At 34.5% G+C, this 19,959-nt stretch overlaps 1 protein-coding gene and 1 non-coding gene across 4 annotated transcripts; both read left to right on the top strand.

The window, feature by feature from the left end:
• The first annotated feature begins 390 nt into the window (after positions 1 to 390).
• On the top strand, positions 391 to 16,287 carry LOC123921937 (transcription initiation factor TFIID subunit 2). 3 transcript variants are annotated; one of them, XM_045974674.1, is made up of 26 exons: positions 391 to 680; positions 883 to 1,231; positions 1,806 to 1,951; positions 2,069 to 2,135; positions 3,183 to 3,382; positions 3,477 to 3,630; positions 3,792 to 3,876; positions 3,988 to 4,079; positions 4,872 to 4,997; positions 5,137 to 5,190; positions 5,828 to 5,896; positions 6,355 to 6,452; positions 6,550 to 6,894; positions 6,975 to 7,062; positions 8,895 to 9,020; positions 9,110 to 9,166; positions 9,652 to 9,731; positions 9,819 to 9,861; positions 11,369 to 11,455; positions 11,903 to 11,992; positions 12,331 to 12,389; positions 12,516 to 12,606; positions 12,686 to 12,851; positions 13,643 to 13,826; positions 14,711 to 15,861; positions 15,894 to 15,921. In XM_045974674.1, exons 1-26 carry the CDS (start codon positions 565 to 567, stop codon positions 15,896 to 15,898), a joined length of 4,128 nt encoding a protein of 1,375 aa, XP_045830630.1. In that variant the 5' UTR covers positions 391 to 564; the 3' UTR covers positions 15,899 to 15,921. The 3 variants fall into 3 exon arrangements, with proteins under 3 accessions (XP_045830630.1, XP_045830629.1, XP_045830632.1); XM_045974673.1 differs by having other exon boundaries at positions 14,711 to 16,287; XM_045974676.1 differs by lacking the exon at positions 391 to 680 and having other exon boundaries at positions 1,099 to 1,231; positions 1,789 to 1,951; positions 14,711 to 16,287.
• TRNAF-GAA lies at positions 2,751 to 2,823 on the top strand. The gene has a single exon. It is a non-coding gene; the product is annotated as a tRNA-Phe (tRNA).
• Positions 16,288 to 19,959: the final 3,672 nt, after the last annotated feature.

Genomic DNA, 19,959 nt, shown 5'->3' with positions numbered 1-19,959 from the left:
GAATAAGACATTTAAAATTGAAATACAGTGACAAAATTTAAAAAGTTGATAAAGATCAATACAACCTAAAATAGTGTGAATCAACGATTTATATCAATTCAATATATTTATAAGAAAAAATAATTAAAGAAGAAAATTTAACACACAGCCTTACAATTCAACGCATAACCGTATAAAATAAAACACCAACATATCAAATATATTATTTTTTAATGAATTAAAAAATTGAGTTTTTTAAAATGAGCAGTTTTGTTCTGTGTAGAAAAATAAAATTGAACTAAAAATGAATTACAGTAATATTTAGTAGTAAAATTTGTAGAGCATTTAAATTATTTTCATGCAATGAAAATGAAAAAGCTATTTGGCCTAGTTGGCAACAAAAGTAGGGCACAGAGACGCAATAGTTTTCGTCATCATCCAAACACGTCCTTACCTGGGTAGATTTCTCTATAAATAAACGCATCACTCTTAACAAAAGAGAAACACAGAGATAGTGAGATTGAAAGAGAGAGAGAGAAAGGTGCCTCGATTTACTTGCACCTAGAATCTCTAGTTTTCTACATCATGGCGAAGCCTCGCAAGCCCAAGCCCGAAGACCCAAAGCCCGAAAACTCTGGCGCCGTAGTTCACCATCAAAAGCTATGTCTCTCTATCGACATGGATAAGCGCTTAGTTTACGGGTTCGTTTTTTCATTTCTTCCACATGCAACACTTACTTTACTATTTGCATATTCTTCGTACATTTTTTGTTCCGTAGTTGCGTATTAGGTTTTCAGATTCTGATTCTGTTTGAGTTAGATTCAATTCAAGATCACCTAATTAAATTCAACAGATTCCGTTTAATTGTTAGTTTAATTAACTAAATTGTGTTTTACCTTCTAGGTATACTGAATTGGAAATTGCGGTGCCGGAAATTGGGATCGTTGGGTTACATGCGGAGAATTTAGGGATTGAAAGTGTGTGGGTTGATGGTGAACCTACTGAGTTTGAGTATTATCCTCATCAGTATCAGCAGAATGAGGATGAAAAACGATGGAGTTCGGTTTCTTCTCCTAGCTCTGCTGCTGATGCTGCTGTTTCAGTGTATTTGTCTTCTCTCGAGAAAGAACTTGTGCCAAATTTGCTCATTAATTGCTTTAAACCTTCGAAGACTGATACTGAACACAAGCAGCAGGAGCAGGAGCAACCTGTTGCTGAAAATGGGTTTCATTCGTCGGCCGAGCCTAAGCAGGTTATAGTTGCTGTCTTATGATGGATGAATTGGTTGCTGAACTGTTTCTCAGAGTTTTTGTTTCAACAGACTTGTGAACCCTAAGCATGGCTACTTAATTTTACTAGTATATTATAATAACTATAATGTACCAAAGTAATTAGACATTGAAATCATCCATAATATGTATATATTTGTAATTTTTAATTAATCTTCTAAAGTAAATAGACTCTTTACTGTGCATAGGTCATTTTGATATGAATGAAGTACAAACCCAAGTTCACAGCAAATAGACTCTATTTTTTTAGCATTATCTTCTGCTTTGATTTCCGGTGTCTTATCACATGGTTACATGAGATTTATTTATGATAATGGGCGCCTCATGGTGGATGTTGTATTGACATTTCATCCTGTTTGCTTTTTGATATGCATGTACTTGCTAAACACTCACTTATTGGAAAGAAATTGGATAGTTTTTAATTGGGGGGTTAGTGTGAAATCATTTCAGAAAATGTGGTGGTTAAATGTGAGAAATGAGTTGTTGTGGTGAGGTTTACTATTTGTGTTTTCTCATGTAGGTTGATGTTGGGTGCAGAATGTGAGAACAGTTCGTATTCACTATAGCATAGAAAAGGCAGAGACAGGAATCCACTTCAGAGATAATGTTCTTCACACTGATAATCAGATAAGGAGGGCAAGGTGTTGGTTCCCTTGTATAGATGACAATTTACAGCAATGCTGGTATGGAATGTTTAACACTTGCTGTTTTTGTGTGTGCATGCTCACATTTTAATTATACATGTAATTAATATGTACTGTTTGAGCTTAAAGCTTTTTTCTTGTGTTGTTCATGCTCAGCTATGACTTGGAGTTCACTGTAGCACACAATCTCGTGGCTGTCAGTACTGGAAGCTTGTTATACCAGGTAGAAATGAATGATATCAAGTGTTCTTGAATATTAATTTGAAAGCATGTGAGATATTGTTTTTAAAAAGCTGATGATATTTCCTTCCTATGGTGATTAGTGATTACTTTCTTTTGCTGTCTATTACCGAAGCTTGAAATGTCTGGGAGATCAAATGTGATGCTATGACTTTGTTTTGTATACTGAATACTGGAGATACTGAATATTGTAGTTTTCCAACCTATTTATTTATTTATAATTCATGCACTAGACCAAAAGGAGTACCATACAATTTGGAATGCTATCTCCTTTTCATTTGTAAGCTGTTACTGGATGTTGTTATACCTTATCAAATATCTTAGGATACTTTCTTTTGACTTGCATCTCTCCCTCCTTTTATTCGATGCAGACTTCCCCCTCCTTTTCCTCTTCTCATCCCAAAAATACCCATATATGTATTATAACTGTCTTTTTAATTCAATTCTAATATGTTGGAGCTGGTGCATGATCTGTGGGGTTACACTCAATCAGCCATATAATGATATCAACTTAGCACAGTCAATTTGCTATTAGTTGGCACAACTCTGCAATGCCACGGGCCGGGTTTTAGTTTCTCTGGCTGGTGGTGCTTAATTTGCGGTGATAGCTTAGTTGGGAGAGCGTCAGATTGAAGATCTGAAGGTCGCATGTTCGATCCATGCTCACCGCATGCATCTAGGGTCAAGGGTTTATGTAGCCAATGTTACTGTCCATTGGATCTGGCTTGTATTAGTTAGCTCTTAATTTTCAAGAATACATTTAGGTTTTGCAAAACTTTCAAGCAGCGTCCCACCTTGTCATCTGCTTTCGATTTTTCTATTTTTAGTTGATTAGTTGTTGTCTACATGCAATGAGATGTGGACTCTATGATGCCCTTTTCTATTATGTTTTTTCTTTCTTTTGGACTTCATTTCATCCAATTACCTCTTTTGTCTCTAATAAAAAATTTAAAGCAAAACAATCATCCGTATATTTTATATGCATTGCTGAGTTAAATTTGTATTTGCTCGAATCATCTATCTTTTTCAGGTCTTAAGCAAGGACAATCCTCCTCGGAAAACATATGTCTATAAATTAGATGTTCCAGTTGCTGCAAGGTGGATATCGTTGGCTGTTGCCCCATTTGAATTTCTTCCGGATCATGAATTTGGCTTCATATCACATATGTGTTTGCCACCTAATCTGACCAAAATGCAGCATACAGTGGAGTTCTTCCATAGCGCCTTCAGGTTTGACATGTGATAATTGCAACTTTACTTGCTTGAAATAGTTATCTAAAAATTGTCTAACGGGTTCAATGTTTGGACTTTTATTGGTGAGCAGCTGCTATAAAGATTATCTTTCTGTAGACTTCCCATTTGACTCGTATAAGCAAGTTTTTCTAGAGCCTGAGATGGCAGTTTCATCATTGAGTTTAGGAGCCTCTATGAGTATATTTAGTTCTCAAGTTTTGTATGATGAGAAAGTTATTGATCAGGTCAGTTCATTGTTTAAATTAATCTACATTTCTACTTTTTAATCAAAATTTTCCTTGGTGGATAATAAATCAATTTTTTCTAATGTGGTTTTTGCCTATGATTTTGCTGTTTTGCCAACTAAATGCTAAGCAATTAACAAATTTAGTGTTTGCTGTGACAGACTATTGATACAAGGGTAAAACTTGCTTATGCACTTGCAAGCCAGTGGTTTGGTGTTTATATCACTCCTGAGTCACCAAATGATGGTAACTTGACATGGGATATTGCTGTACTGCTTAATTTGATGTTTTAAAAAGTTTTGGTATAATTTGTGTTTCCTCTAACATGGTTGGCAAATGCTTATTTGCATGTTGCAGAGTGGCTCTTGGAAGGGCTTGCCGGTTTCTTGGCAGATTTTTATATTAAGAAGCATTTGGGTAACAATGAGGCGCGATACCAGAGATACAAGGTTTGTTTTATTTTTGGCTTAATATGATATATGTGAAGGTTAACTCATCTAGCATTAGGCTGTTACAAATTATGGTAGCGTGCACTTCATGGCCGTATGAAAGTGTCATGCCACCATTGTTACTGGGGAGTTACTCTATAGGAAGCAAAGACACTACTCGGATTAAGCGTGTCCGACACCAACATGACATCAACCTCTGTAGCAGCGGCACTTTTGATCGAAGTCGTGTCCGGTGTTTGACACCGACACATGTGATTTACATTCAATTAATTTATTTTCTTAAATTATTGGTGGTGTCGACGTGTCGGTGTTGTGTCTGATGTATGTGTTGGTGCTTCATTGAATTATGTCATTTTCAAATTATTACTTGTGTCGATGTGTCAGTGTCTATGTCGGGTTCGGTATCCGTGTCTGTGCTTCATAGGTTACTCTTTGGAGTTGTCATCATGTATGACTTATAAATATTCTTGCGCCCAGTTGCCTTTTGGTTTTAAGGTGCTGAATCAGACTTGGCTTTTATCTTCTCTGCTCTGTTAGTTGTGATCTGTTAATTTTCTATGACTGCTTATTGATGATTTACTATGCTGGTTACGTATTCCTACTTTTCCTACTTGTTGCATAATCAAATTTCAGTTTTTTATTTGATGTGTTATGCCCTTTCTTTGCCAAGTTAAACTTGGTTGGTTAATGTTATTCTAGATTGAAGCAGCATAGCATTATTTTCTGAGTTGAAGTGTGCAGAAGGTATTTGTGCTAATTATAATTGATGTATGCTCCTAAATCAATCTGCAGGCAAATTGTGCTGTTTGCAAAGTTGATAATGGCGGAGCAACAGTTTTGAGCTGTTCAGCTTCTTGTAAGGATTTATATGGAACACAGTGCATTGGTTTGTACGGAAAAATAAGAGCATGGAAGTCTGTATGTTATTTTCCTTTCCTTTTCCTCCCTTCTCAGTACATAGCAAAAAGCCAATAAACTGCTGTATTTCCTTGTGTTTAGTATTGAATTGAATTATATCATTCTCTATCTTCCTCTCCTTAAACTTTACTTTGTTCAGGTGGCAGTTGTTCAGATGTTGGAAAAGCAAATGGGTCCGGAATCTTTCCGTAGAGTAAGAGTTCTTGACATTTAAACTGTTGCTCTTTCTGTTTTTGACTCTATAATCTACCTGGATGTGTTTGATTTGTGCTTTTACTGTTGATTTGGGGCTTTTGATGTTCCATTAAATCATTGATTTTTTTCCCATAAGATTGAATTAGTTGTTCCCAATTTTTAACTAAAACTCAACCTCTCCAATTAATTTATCCATAATGTAATGCAAAAATGGTTTGGCTTCTATCTGTTTTCAGAAGCCTCACCACTCTCTTAACTTATTCAGTGTGGTACTGACATGGAATGATAAGTTAGTTGGTTCTTATTTTGCATTAAACAATAAAATTTTATGCATGAACTAATGTTATCTGGTACATCCCACAAATATCAAAGCATGGTTGTGGCGTCCAGTGAGCTTGTTTTTGTTCATATATTATGAAATTAGCAGATCAATTAGCAATAGGTGGTAGTACACATTGAGACATTTTTAGTGGTCTCTCGCACCTTTTACTATTATTCATGATGTGGCATGATCCTCTTAATGTGTTTGTTGTTAGTTCTGATTACATGCAAGTTTTCCCCTCCGTTCGGAAGTTATGTGCTTGAATGAGGAATTTGACGACTATTATTCTTGTTTCCGTTTATTTTGTGTGTAGATTTTGCAAACTATAGTTACTCGGGCTCAAGATAAAACACGTTCAGTGAAAACACTTAGTACTAAAGAGGTAAATTCAGTGAATAGTTACCTGCTCTTATCATCTTTCAAATCATCATGTGAATACAGAACTGTAATTTTTTTTTTTTTTTTGTAATTAGATTTGATACTTAAAGCGGTCATGAATCCTTGCAAAATCTCACTAAAACTTAGGGCTCGTTTGACCCAGATTTTTTTAGAGCTTATGCAATTTTTATATATTATTATAAGTTTGTCCAGGTAGTTTTTGATAAAATAGCTTATAAAATTACAATTTTCACTAGTGGGAACTTATAAAATAGCATAAAACCTAATTTATATTGCAGAAGCTGTTTGCATAAGCTCTAAAAAAAGCCGGGCCAAACGAGCCCTTAGAAATGCTAGTGTATTTTCTTCTTCCATGCAGTATTCGGATAATCATGCATTATAATGTGTTCTGTTTTTGTCAATATGATGTGGGTATGATAATTGGCTTTCATTAATTTGCAGTTTCGACATTTTGCTAACAAAGTTGGAAATCTAGAACGTCCATTTCTTAAAGATTTCTTCCCACGTTGGGTCGGTTCTTGTGGATGTCCTGATTTAAGGTGTGAAATAAAGAGTTTCTTGTTATTCTTCTATTTCATTCTTTGAATGTTGTTCTGTGTTTGTGTTCTAATGTTTTTCTTTATTGCTGCTGTTAAGGATGGGGTTTTCCTATAACAAACGGAAGAATATTGTTGAATTGGCTGTGTTGAGAGGATGCACATCATTGCAGACTTCAAGTACAGCCGTTCTTGATATTAATCCAGATACTGAAAATCGAGATGGAGATTCTGGATATCCTGGTATGATGAGTATCAGGGTGTATGAACTTGATGGTATGTATGACCATCCTAATCTACCAATGGCTGGAGAAGCATGGCAGCTTTTGGAAATTCAATGTCACTCAAGACTTGCTGCTAGACGATTTCAGAAATCAAAGAAAGGTGTAAAACATGATGGCTCTGATGACAACGGCGATGTACCTTCAATGGATATACGCTCCAGGTTTGTTAGTTTCCTATTCTTGTTATTACTTTGGTGGTCTTGTCATTGAGTTTCTTACATTTTTCTCTTTCATATAACAGTACAGAGTCTCCTTTATTATGGATCAGAGCAGATCCTGACATGGAGTACCTTGCTGAGGTTCATTTTAATCAACCGGTTCAGATGTGGGTAAGGATGAGATTATGGTTTACAAGTATGGTTCAGAGCCAGTTGATCTTTTGGAGTTATTGTTACATGTGTTTTTACTATCCTATCAGAGGAACTATATGTTTAATTGTATACTGTTGTTCTGTTCTTTTGTTTATTTGGAAAACCAATTTTACCTACCTTGCTTGCAAAATGTGTTAATATCATAACAAAATCATGAAATTTTCCTTAGCTGGTCTTCACCATTTTTGGTGTATGAATATTTGATTTGATGTTGAAGTTCATCAAATGAGGTGTAAAATTTTAGTCTCAGACCTCTTTGTCTCACCTGTCATTAAATCAATACAATTGAACTGAAGAGCTGTGTTAAAAATTACCGTTTGAGCTCAGGAATTATGTTGTAAGGTCAACCTGGTGTGTGTGTGGACCAAATAGTGAGATGAGAGGACCAAATACTCATAGGATCAACAAAGTAATGGCTACGATCTAAATTTTTTAAAAAAGCTGCACATGCTTTTGTTTTTTCATTCGTGCCGATTAGTCTTCCTCTTCCGCTTCTGCTGGGCTCTTTTGTATTTGTTTTCTGAAATCCACTTCGTAGTTTTCATTCATAGTTCCACCTAGTTCCTTTTCTCAAATCAGTGTTGGCCTTCGTTCTTCCCTTATTAGTTTATGAGCACCATTATTGAAAACCCCTTTTGGTTATTTAGGCCAGAGAAACACCTCTCCTTTAAAGAACTAATGATTGATCTTAGATTTGAAAGGTAACAAAATGTGAAAGATGGGCAAGGTATGATACATGTATTTGGGTAGGGATAATACTTAGGCTAGAGAAACACCTCTCCTTTAAAGAACTAATGATTGATCTTAGATTTGAAAGGTAACAAAATGTGAAAGATGGGCAAGGTATGATACATGTATTTGGGTAGGGATAATACTTAGGCTCTGTTTGGCAATGCCAAATTTTGAGCTTATGACTTATGGCTTATTAATTTTTTCCAATGGTACCCCTCTGTCATCTTACTTGAAAAAATTTAATATTAATTAAACATATTTTTTATGTTATTTCATATCTATAAGTTAGTTCAACCGCTAATTTTACCAAATAATACAAATTCAACCGGCTAGCTTATCCACTATATGCTAGCTTATCAGCCATAAACTATAAGCTTATACGTCATAAGTTAACTTATGAGCTATCCACTATTTGTTACCAAACATAGCCTTAATGGAGTTTGATGCAAAAGGCGCTTTTTTCTTTTTTTGGTAATGGTCAAATATGAATTGAAAATGAGAACCTCTTGGAGGAAGTTAATTTCACAGTTGAAAGCTTGAAATACATACAGTCATGCCGAAGAGAAAGCAGAGTTTTATTTTATTTATTTTTTGTTTTTCTTAAAGCAAAGTAAATGATAGCGTGAAAAAAATAAAATTAAGAATAGCACGTAACGTCTTTTTAACACTGTTCCATCCGAGACATTCACTTGGATCCAACGGTCAAAAGGAAATCCTCTCATCTCTGATTATTATTACTCCTCTCATGTGAAAAGGTCCCAACGCTGTGCATGAAGATTTTTTGTATGTATGGTTTTTAAGCCCTCGAGATAGTCTAATGATTGCAAGGAGAATGGTCAATTTTGGAGAAATAGTTCGCCCTGTTTTGTTAAAACCTATAATGTTTTTGGCCAACTACATAAAACATGCAACATGCACTGATGCAATGTTTTAGTCTGGGTTTTGGCATTGTTAGATATTAATCATTCCTATTCATTTTTTTGGTATTTGTATCTTTAGATTAAATCTTTATAATTGATGATATTTATTGATTCTAGTGAGCTGATATGTTGTTTTAGATCAACCAATTAGAGAAGGACAAAGATGTTATTGCTCAGTCACAAGCAATTGCAGCCCTTGAGGCATCACCCCAGATATCATTTTCTGTTGTAAATGCCCTGAACAGTTTTCTTACCGACTCCAAGGTTTGATGTGTTCTGTAGTGTATAGTGTTTCAATAATTGCTCTTAAAATTCTTAACTAAAATCTGGGGTGTTTTGGTCCTAATTTAAAGGCTTTCTGGAGAGTAAGAATCGAAGCAGCATTTGCATTGGCAAGTTCAGCATCCGAGGTATTCAAATGCTAGGAAACTAACTGCATTATGACTTCATGACGTGTTGTCAGTTGTGGTTTTAGTATAATAATTGTTGATATAATTGTTGACTATTGATTGATAACTTGCATTTGCATTCATTTCTTATTTCAAATTTCTTTATATATTTCTGTACAATGTTTAACTCTGAATTGGTACTTGAAGTTTACTGTCTTTTTTATGTATGCATATAAAATGTGTGGTTGCATTTAGAACTTTGTCATTCATTTTACTTTTTAGGTAGTCAAAGTTCATTGGTAACACCTGTGCCTAATGTTGACCAACTATTGCTTGACATGAGTACCAGTATAGTTCATGGATATGATTAATTGAAATATGAATTCTTGTTAAACTTGTTATTCCTACCTACCACAGATATAAATTAGTGTTTTAACTTGACATAAGAAATGCCTGATGGTTTGTTTCATCACGGCTTATTTTGTCCTCATTTAATTGTCTAGCAGGAAACTGATTTTTCTGGTCTACTCCATTTGGTGAAATTTTACAAGAGTCGAAGATTTGATCCTGACATTGGACTCCCAAAGTAAGACTGCTGTAATTATTATTCATTTTTTCTCATTTAACTCTGAGAACATTAAGTGACCAGTTTTTTGTTGTATACTTCTGTCAGGCCAAATGATTTTCATGATTTTGCCGAGTATTTTGTTCTTGAGGTAATGCAAGGAGGTAGGATGTGTAAGAAGTTGTGCCTTGTGTGATGTGCTTGAAATATGTTTGTAATTGCATTATTTGAATATTATCTTGAATTTTTGGGGGTTGTCATATGTGGTTTTATGTTGTATTTTTTTTTTTCTCCGAATTTTTAAATTTATACATGCAATTTATGCAAATGTTATGTGTGACGCATTCTTTTGAACTAAAGGACAATCTGTTATTATAATTGTAATGCCTGAGAATAAGAACACATAACACCATGGTTTATCCAAATATTATATAAGCGCTTTTGTCATGAGATAAGATCAAATAAGTTCTTCCAATTTCCAAGCAACCCATAGGTGTAACCGTGTAAGTAGCAACTTATGAATGTAGAATATAAGTCTGTCCAATGAAGTTGGAAAAAAATCCCTCTTGTTTTTCATCAATAATAGCTATAACTTGTTTCTACGATCACTTTGGCAACTCGCACCAAATAGGATTAGGTAGGATTCAGCCTCAGTGTGGTAATTTATTTGTGAATATATGTAGCTTACTAATACCGCTATCCCTACTATACACTTTAAGAGAGAAATCCATACCAGGAAAACCTGTTATGACAATTCTCCATTGAGGAAATATTAACACCCGAGTTAACAGGAGTTGCTTTTTCCAAATTCCTTTTATTTATTTTTTTTACAATAAGATGGTACATTGTTTGTGGGGGCGACGAGGAGTGTTTCCCTATTCTTTCACCAACATCTTTGGGAAAAAAGAAGACCTAGAAGTGGGATCTTCTTTTTGTGTCACTAGACAGCTTTTGGGACTGTTTACTGGCAAAAAATGGATTACCTTTTCAAACAAGTGGCCAATAACTTGACCTTCTCATTCTCTTTTTCACATGAAGGAATCACAAATACAAATAGTCAAATGAGAGAATAGCATCTTTTCTTGTGCCAAATTAGTTTGGTGATCCCTATTATTCAACCCACATTGGTAGTCCCACATCAACTAGAGAGGTATGGCTTATGTAGTTCTCATAAGGCTTGGGGGTTTGGGCAGTCTTGATAAGCCGATTTTGTGAGGACGAGTTAACTCCATTTAAGTTGTTGGTGTGTTGCACACATTTTTCATAGACAATATTATAATTTTGATTTACATACTTTAATATGGTTATGGAATGATACATAACTAATTGATTTTGTATTGCTACTCCATTCATGAGAAAGTGTGATTTATGATTTATTAATGAGATAGATGGAGTTATTGCCATGTCTTTGTTTTTTGAAATTATCTCAAGTGCTCAAAAGTATGTTATTTTTTAATCTGATAGCGGACCCAAAAGATAACAGAGACTCAGTGACTTGAAAATTTATTAACATGGATATTTAATGTGCAAATCTGCTGGCCTTCTGTGATAATTCCAAAGGGCTATGTATATTCTGCTTGTGGTTAGATGATAAACCAGTTTCACGTTTTCTTTTATAAGTTGCAACTCACTTTTTGTTTAATAATTCACTGTTGTAGGCCATTCCACACGCTGTAGCTACGATTAGAGCTGCTGACAAGAAAAGTCCAAGAGAGGCTATCGAATTTGTTTTACAACTATTGAAGGTTTTTGCTAGTCTAATTTTTAGATGCAATTGTGTTTATGATTTTTTTTAATAAATCTTTTGATATAAAATGTAATATTAATTGTATGTTATGCAGCAATGTTTTGTTTACTTAGATGTATATGTATTTATTATAGCCACCATTGTTCTACCAAATGGCTTCTCTCCTTACGCACGCTGCCTTCTACCATTGATAACTTTGTAGCGCCACTTATATCCTTATTTACCACTACCAAAAACAAAGGAAACATACTTTTGCCGATTCTTTTTGTTCTTTGCTTCTTTTTGTTATAGTGCACCATAGGTTGTACTCATTTGGAATCATATGTTGGTTTGGCTTTGGCAATGAGACTACTTTTTGGGAAATTTGATACTTGCTTTTGGTTATACAATTTTTTTATTAATAGCTTTATGTCTCATTTCATTTTTGTCCTGCTATTCTTTACAGTACAATGACAACACTGGGAACCCTTACTCAGATGTCTTCTGGCTTGCTGCATTGGTCCAATCAATTGGCGAGTTTGAGTTTGGGCAACAGGTTCATGGACTTTACTCTGGCTGATTCTCAAGATTATCTGCATGAATCATTTTAGTGATCTGAGTATTTCATGTCTTTTTCTTGTCTTTAAGTTTTCCTGATCACAGCTCCTTAAGCATCTAATAATTAATCAAAACAACAGCTATTGAATTAAAAGTTTTGTGCCTTTTGGGTTGGTAAACGTGTTTGTAAAATATTTGATTTTAAGCTGTGCAATATCTATTCCTGTAACAACAATGCAAATGTTGTTTGTTTTGGAGGACGTATTTTCTGAACTGTAATTTATATTTATAAATGTCAGTCAACGTCATTTTGACAATTAAGCTCCTTTCTGACAGAGTATTCTCCTATTGTCATCACTCCTCAAGCGCATTGACCGGCTTTTACAATTTGATAGGTAAAATGATAAATTCCCTGCTAATAATGGTAGATTTATCATTTTTTTAATTTCTTTTTTGCATTAGTAGATTTAACAATTTAAATTGCAACTAAATTTGACATCTCTGGAAATTTCATCTGCTAGTCTCATGCCAAGCTACAATGGAATCTTGACTGTCAGTTGTATCCGGACATTGGCCCAGATTGCCCTAAAGCTTTCAGGATTCATTCCTCTTGTAGGTGCATTCTTATTTAGTATCATACTGTTGTTCAAATGTTGTAATGAACATATCTAACACCGAAGCTTCACTACAGGATCGCGTATATGAACTTGTAAAGCCTTTCCGAGATCTAAAGACAATTTGGCAAGTTCGAATTGAAGCAAATAGAGCACTCCTTGATCTCGAATTCCACTGCAAGGGCATTGATGCCGCACTTTTATTATTTACCAAATATGTTGAAGAGGAGCCTTCCTTAAGAGGTTGTGAATCATTTCCCTAGAGAGGATCTATATGATGTTTGGCAATCTAGAAAATGGTTTAGAATTGGTGAAAGTAGAACCATTTATAAAAAGTTGGACTGGTATATAGAATTGGTGAAATTAAAACCATCTATAAAAACCTAACCATTGGTTAAATCTTCTTGAGTTTTTGTTTTATAAAGTTCATTTAATGAAAAGGATAAAAAAGGAGTGAGAAATATAGTCTAATTTGCTTAAGTGGTTATCAACTTATCATGCACATGAGATTTGATATCTTTTTTTGAAAACTTCGTACATGAGATTTGATATCTGATCCCATGTTTCATAATTATCTGATCCCTATATATTGTGCAAAAATGGCTATACTGTTTCTCTATTTTTTCCTGTAGTTTTCATAATTGGTTTCCCCCTTGATTATATGAACGAAAATACTTGCTATTATCTTGTGCAACAATCATTCTTCTGTCTCTGTATACCTCCATTTTCAACTTTGGTTTTCCCTTGATTATATCTAAGGCAAATGTTTACTATATCCCGTGCAAGAATCACTCTTCTGTTTGTCTATACTTTCATTTTCACCATATGTAAGACAAATACCATATCTTGTGCAAGGATCACTTTCTGTTTCACTATACTTTCATTTTTAGTTTACCATAAATTTTATGCAAGTCAAAATACTCACTATATCTTTTGCATGTTTCCTTCTGTCTCAATATACCTTTTCCTTTCATTTTCATTCTTTATTTTCCACTTGATTATATGCAAGTTAAACTTACATTCCTATACTGCAGGCAAGTTAAAACTGGCCACCCATGTTATGAGGCTATGCCAGATGAGAGATGGTTTGAATTCAGATGATGAAATTACAAGCCAAACTCTTGTCTCTTTGCTCAGTTTACTGGAAGGGCGTATGGCATTTAATAACGTATTTCTCCGTCACTACTTGTTCTGCATATTACAAATACTGGCAAAAAGGTAGAAATGTGTCTATTTTATGCTTGTAGAAATGAAAAGCTACGTAGCTGATTAGCTAATCTGTTATGTGAATCTTACATGTACCTGAGACAGTTATTTATGATTTTTTTATTCGCCAGTTGTTTCATTTGTGGCCTTTTCAAGAAAAGAGTTGTGAAACAAACTCCATTTTGGCTTCAGTCCAGCCTATATTTTTTTATTCACCTATGCACTGATATTTACTATGTCTATTCTATTGTATTCATTCAACTAAATGGAATGTACGTATTGTATAGAATTTCTTTCAGCTGTTTTTGTACTTTTGATAGCCTAAGCTAAGTTCACTTGGAAGGGGATATTTTTGTGGTTATTTTAGTTTGGTACTCCCTCCGTGACGATATGTAAGCAAAAATTACCATTCTAGGTTCATTGAATAATTAATGTATCTGACCTATAATATAGGCTAGATACATTGAATGTACAATGAACCTAAAAAGATGATTTTTGCTTATATATTGTCACGGAGGGCGTACTTCTTAGCAGGGTCTTTTTGGGAAAAATTCTCCTCACCTTTTGTTTTACTGGTGGGAATGGATTCTCTCAAGTGTGATTTACACTTGAGAGAATAAAGTGTGGTTTGTTACCATTGATCAAGAGAGAGAAACATATAAAAATTTAGAGAAAATGAATTTAGATGGTGTTAGATTTCACTTTATTCTCTCAAGTGTAAATCACACTTGAGAGAATCCGGGGTGCATATGCGATCTGATAATTTTGTTTGATGGGAAATCAATGTAATCATAAATATAATAATATTTTAGTTAGTATCCTAAGTTTGTGTGTGTGTGTGTGTGTGTTTTTTACAAAAAAAATCCATTATGAAGTTAATCTTTGCTTTTCTGCAGACCCCCAACTCTACATGGAATTCCCAGAGAAAGTAGAATGTTGCATATGAGTCTTACAGAAGCTTCTAACTATCAGAGGAACCTATTTGTTCTTGATTCCGAAAGTAAACCTTTGGAACTGCCAAGTTCCACCGAAAACCTTGCACGAGATTTGATCATAACTGAGGATTTAAGGGATGCACCTGATGAAGCTCCTAAGGTACAAACTTTTGATTCTCCTAAGGACCAAACTTTTGATGCTCCTAAGGACCAAACTTTTGAAGCTCCCAAAGAAGTACATGTTGAAGCTCTGGAAGTGCCTCTTGAGATTCCCAAAGAAGACTTAACAGGATTTCCCCCTGAAGCACCAACTGAAGCTCCCAATGAAATTTCCAAGGAAGCCGATACTGTATCCAATAGCCATGAAAGAAAAAGGCTAATCAAAATCAAGGTTAGACAATCTTCTGCCACCAGTAGGGCTGATACTGATAATCAAATGGTTGAACGATCTTTAGGTGGTCGTGAAATTGATCACGGAGCTAGCAGTTCAGTTTCAGTAGATGCACCTCAGAGATTTGCCGAGACTATTAGCATTGGTAATAACAATATTGAGGAAGTTAATTCTTGGCATGATCCTGGTTCCCGCATGACTGCAAGCATTGGCAGTGTAAAAATTTTGAGTGATGGTGATGAATTGGTCAAAGAACTCCAATGCACTGCTGATTCAAGTGTAGTTTACTCACAACCTCAGCCAGAAGATCCGTCACCGTCTAGTTTTATTCAAGATAACAATATAGATGCTGATGCACGTCGATTTGCCAGCCTTCAAACACTTTCAGTTGGTAAATTTGATCATGATGGAGAATCATTTGGCAAAGAAGTTCCTGCTCGTGCGAAAGATAAACACAAAAGTAAGGATAAGAAACGGAAAAGTCACAAGGGACACCATGATGACCCGGAATATTTGGAGCGAAAACGATTGAAGAAAGAGAAAAAACGCAAGGAAAAAGAATTGGCAAAACTACAAAGTATAGAAGCAAAGAAACCCTCCATAGACTTGTCATGTAAGAAAGAGGAACCTAAAGTGGACAATGTGAAGCAGCAGCTGAAATCTGTTGAACCCAGCGGTAATAATTCTATATCAGACATTGGAAGGATTGATACCAAACCCAGTGGTAATAATTCTATATCAGACATTGGAAAGATTGATACCAAACCCAGAGCATCTGAAGGTACATCTGGTGCGCCCAAAATTCGTATTAAAATTAAAAATCGAATGCTCAGCAAATCATAAAGAATAAATGCAAGTTACATTGCACTTTGTATTATCTGGGATGTAGTTTTTCTTTTCAATATCCGGCATAGTATGATATTCTTTGAGCTTTATTCCTTGGTAGTTTGTTATTCTTGTTTTAGAGCTATGTGATTGCAATTTCAATCGTATAGTATTCAAATTGTGTAACTGGAGCCTTGTCTTGATTACCATTGTAAATTTGTAACTATGCTTCAGTTGTAAATTTAAAATTTTGTTGTATTGTTCTTTAAAACTGTAATGTCAAATCTAGCGGGTTCAATATAGGTATTTCATTGACTGCCAACACTGCATTTACTTCCAATTTTGTTCGGTCCTATGACGTTTATCACTTAGGTCAAAGGGTTGGTAAATCTAATTGTGTTTAGGTACTGTGATTTTGAATGAACTATGACGGAACAGTCGCTGACCTACATTAGAGTAAAGGCATGGAAGTTATTTTGTCTGTTTTTATATATTTTGCCCACTGGCTCTAGTTTTTATATTCTCCCCACAGCCTCAGGATTTTTTGTATGCAATTGCATTGAAGTATGTATGTTTGAAATTTGAAAGAAAATTAAGTCTGGTTTAAGGAAATTAAACACCTCATATTTTAAGCTTTTTGTTTATGAGAGGGTGAAGAGAAACAATAACATGATTTTTTAACTTTGTTTTTATATTGAATGAGGTAAGAACGCGCAAAGGTGTTAATTTAGTGGTAAGAGTATATTCTATTTGAATTACTTTAGTCCGATGTAGAGTGGATGTCCCCCTCCCCCATTTGAGATTTTCTTTTGCCCTATCAGTTTCTCGTGTGCCCTATGAATTTTTTTTCTTTCCCTTCTGCAACTTGTAGCGGGCGTTATAAAAATGAGAAATTTGAGGGGAAAAAAATACTCTACATGAAATTCTAGATTTTAAATGTCATCCAACTTAACTAGTGGATTCTGTCTTCTACTTAAGTAGCGGACAAAGGTATTTAGTAATTTTTTAGGGCTCGAATTGGTAGATTGACATAAGAAATTTTTCAAACATTATTTAAGAGGTAAAACCCATTATAATGATTTCTATTGAGAATTCAAAGCAATACATTAGGCTTGGGGTCATGATTATTTTATGGTGTATTTTGACCTTAATTTAAAGAGTGACGGACTGTTCACAACAAATAGTCTGATTAAATGTTACTGTATAAGATCATGCTTACTGTAACGATCCAAATTTATTATTCACTATTTAAGTGTTTAATTATTTGGTGACGTGATTTTTAAGTAAGATAGTAACTTTAAGTTATTTATCGAGAGTTTTAGTTAACGCGCGAGTTAGTGAGAGTTAACGCGAGTTGGGCCAAGTTAGTGGGCTTGAGGCCCAATGGGCCTTGTCTCCAAGTGGGGGGCGGTTTAAGAGGCTTTGTTAGAGAGAGAGAAGTTCATTTTCCTTGTTCTTGTGGAGAGCTAGAGAGAAGGGAGAGCAAGAGGAGCTAGGGCAAGAGCTTGGAGGAGAGATTCGAGGAGCAATCTTCGTGAGTTCGTCGATCCAAGGTAAGAGAGTAGATTTCATATTCGTGGGTGACTCGAGGAAGGGGAGAATGTCGATTTCTCCTCACCCGAACTTCCTCCACCCCATTTTCGTTTTAGTGTGAATGGATTTTCTTAATGGAAATCGATTCTAATGTTCATAACATGTTTAACATGCTTTTATCATGATGTATGAACGAATTTAATGGTTAAAAACGAGTTTTATGAAAGATTAAACTCAAGAACTTTGTGTTCTTGAGAGTTTTGATGAAAAAGTGTTCAATCCTTACTTTTTCGATGTTTATGATGTAGATCGGTGATATGAACTGTCCTTTTATGTTTATATACATGTTATATGCGTGAAAACAAACTTATTTGGGATTTGGAACATCAAAAATGGGATTTTTGGGTGGATTTATGCTCAAACCCGAAAACAGAGCTCCTGTGGCTGGCATACTGGCTGGGCCAGCCTTGCAGCGAGGCCTAGCTTTCTCTGGCTTTCTCTGGCTGAAGCCAGGAAGCCACGGGTTCCTGCTAGCTTTCTCTGGCTTTCTTTCGCTCAGCCACCATGACAGACTAGAACTTATTTTGCTGATGTTTCTAAGTGCAATTAAAGGTTTGTAACATGTGATTAGGGTATTCTAACATACAATTAGGTGTCTATAACCATGATTAATTGTATTGTGATGAATTGTTGATTATATTTGTGTAATATAATTGTTGTTGATTGTGTTGATGATGTTTGTTAAAATGTCAAAGAAGTATATTAAGGTGTTAATTAACTTAATAAAGAAGTATATCGAATTATGTTATTCGATAAAGACGTATATTAAGGTATAGTGTTATCTTAATAAAGAAGAAATATTGGATAGTGTTCCACATTATAAATGAAGAGCTTAATGCTATTGATTGTGAGTGAATTCATGAAATACATACATGCATTCATGAATATATGTGATATTGGATATTCCAATAAAGAAGGATATCGGATTATATTTATCCGATAAAGAAGGATATTAGAGGTGAGATACTCTAATAAAGAAGATGGTACCACATGCATTAGAAATGTCTAGGATGACATAGCATGAAGTTGAAGCATTAGATTTGCATTAGGTTATGTGTACATTATATAATAATTGGTATGTGACACATAATTGGAATTGTTTGATGTATTTGTCTATATGATGATGGACAAGTGACATAGTTGTACTTGTTGATGAATCGTCTTTATGTGTTAGACATTAATTGTTTGATGATTATAAATGAAGTTTTATTTCAATTATGTGGTATTCATAATTAAATGAAAATGAAGCATGCTAATGAGTTAGAATATGATGAAGTGTTAAGTTTATTTACTTACACTTGGATATTATTTGAATATGACTTCTAACTCTCTTTTATGTGTTATGTGCTGGACCGTTGGGGGTCCAGATTTTACAGGATATGTGTGTTTCGTTGTTCGAGTCTTTGGTGAAGCTTCGCTCTGATTGTGACACGGGAAAGGGGGTTGTATATAGTATATAGAGTCATTCATGACTCATGTATTTAGATTGGAAAAATGTATCTTTTATAAGGGAATTTATATCGTATAAAATGAGTTTTTATTAAGTAATCATGTTAGTATTAATTTGTAAAGAGGAGTGTAATACCTAGAACTAATATTCTATAAATTAAATTGTAATTTTCCGTTGCGTATTTTAAAAAAGATTTAATAAAGATAGAATTACTTAAATAATGGGTTCGGGTGTTACACTTACCATGTACGTAATTTCGTCAAAATTGTTTTACTTAGAGACAGTTTCTGAAAAAGGGGTTTTGTTTAGCGACTTTGATGGAAAAGGTAAAGGGTAGGGTACCGTTGCTTAAACCCACACACCACAGTATAGCTATATAGTCTAAGAACAATCTCAGCAAACATAATGCATATAGTACAGTATATTCGTTGGATGACATTTATTGTTTGAGCTAGCTCTATACTACTCCACACAGTTTGCTATATACATTGAATTTTACTATAAAGTAACATTGCCAAAGGTCAAAAAGAATGGCTGCAATGATGTGATGTCCTTCTTCTTGTACTTGCTTAGAGGCCCCAAAATCTGCCTCAATGTGATGATATTTGTGTTTAATTTTTTCTAAAATGGTTTAGTATACGGCCTTAGACCCCTATTATAACCAAAAAAATAGTTTAGTATAATTAATAGAATAAATAATGCTATCACTCTATTACGAAATATCATAAAAAATCTAGAATAAAGTGGTTAGAGTATATCTTTCACACCTATATAAATTATAAATAGATTATCATGGTTCATTTGTAAGTAACTAACTTCATAACAATATAATTTAGGCTTAATTGCACTTTTAGTCTCTTATCTTTATTTTAGGTTTTGAGTTGGTCCCTTATTTTTTAAAAGTTTTAAGTTGGTCCTTATCTTTTCTGCAGGTTTCAAATTGGTCTCTCC

Source organism: Trifolium pratense, linkage group LG4 (genome assembly GCF_020283565.1).
Source record: "Trifolium pratense cultivar HEN17-A07 linkage group LG4, ARS_RC_1.1, whole genome shotgun sequence".
In the NCBI taxonomy this organism is placed as follows: Eukaryota; Viridiplantae; Streptophyta; class Magnoliopsida; order Fabales; family Fabaceae; genus Trifolium; species Trifolium pratense.
This window is presented reverse-complemented; position numbering and strand designations above follow the sequence as displayed.

Coding starts and splice junctions, on each gene's coding strand:
- LOC123921937 (XM_045974673.1), top strand. CDS start 565: ATGGCGAAGCCTCGCAAGCCCAAGCCCGAAGACCCAAAGCCCGAAAAC. Junction 12,852..13,642: donor AGAGGAGCCTTCCTTAAGAG/GTTGTGAATCAT, acceptor CCTATACTGCAG/GCAAGTTAAAACTGGCCACC. Junction 13,827..14,710: donor TTACAAATACTGGCAAAAAG/GTAGAAATGTGT, acceptor GCTTTTCTGCAG/ACCCCCAACTCTACATGGAA.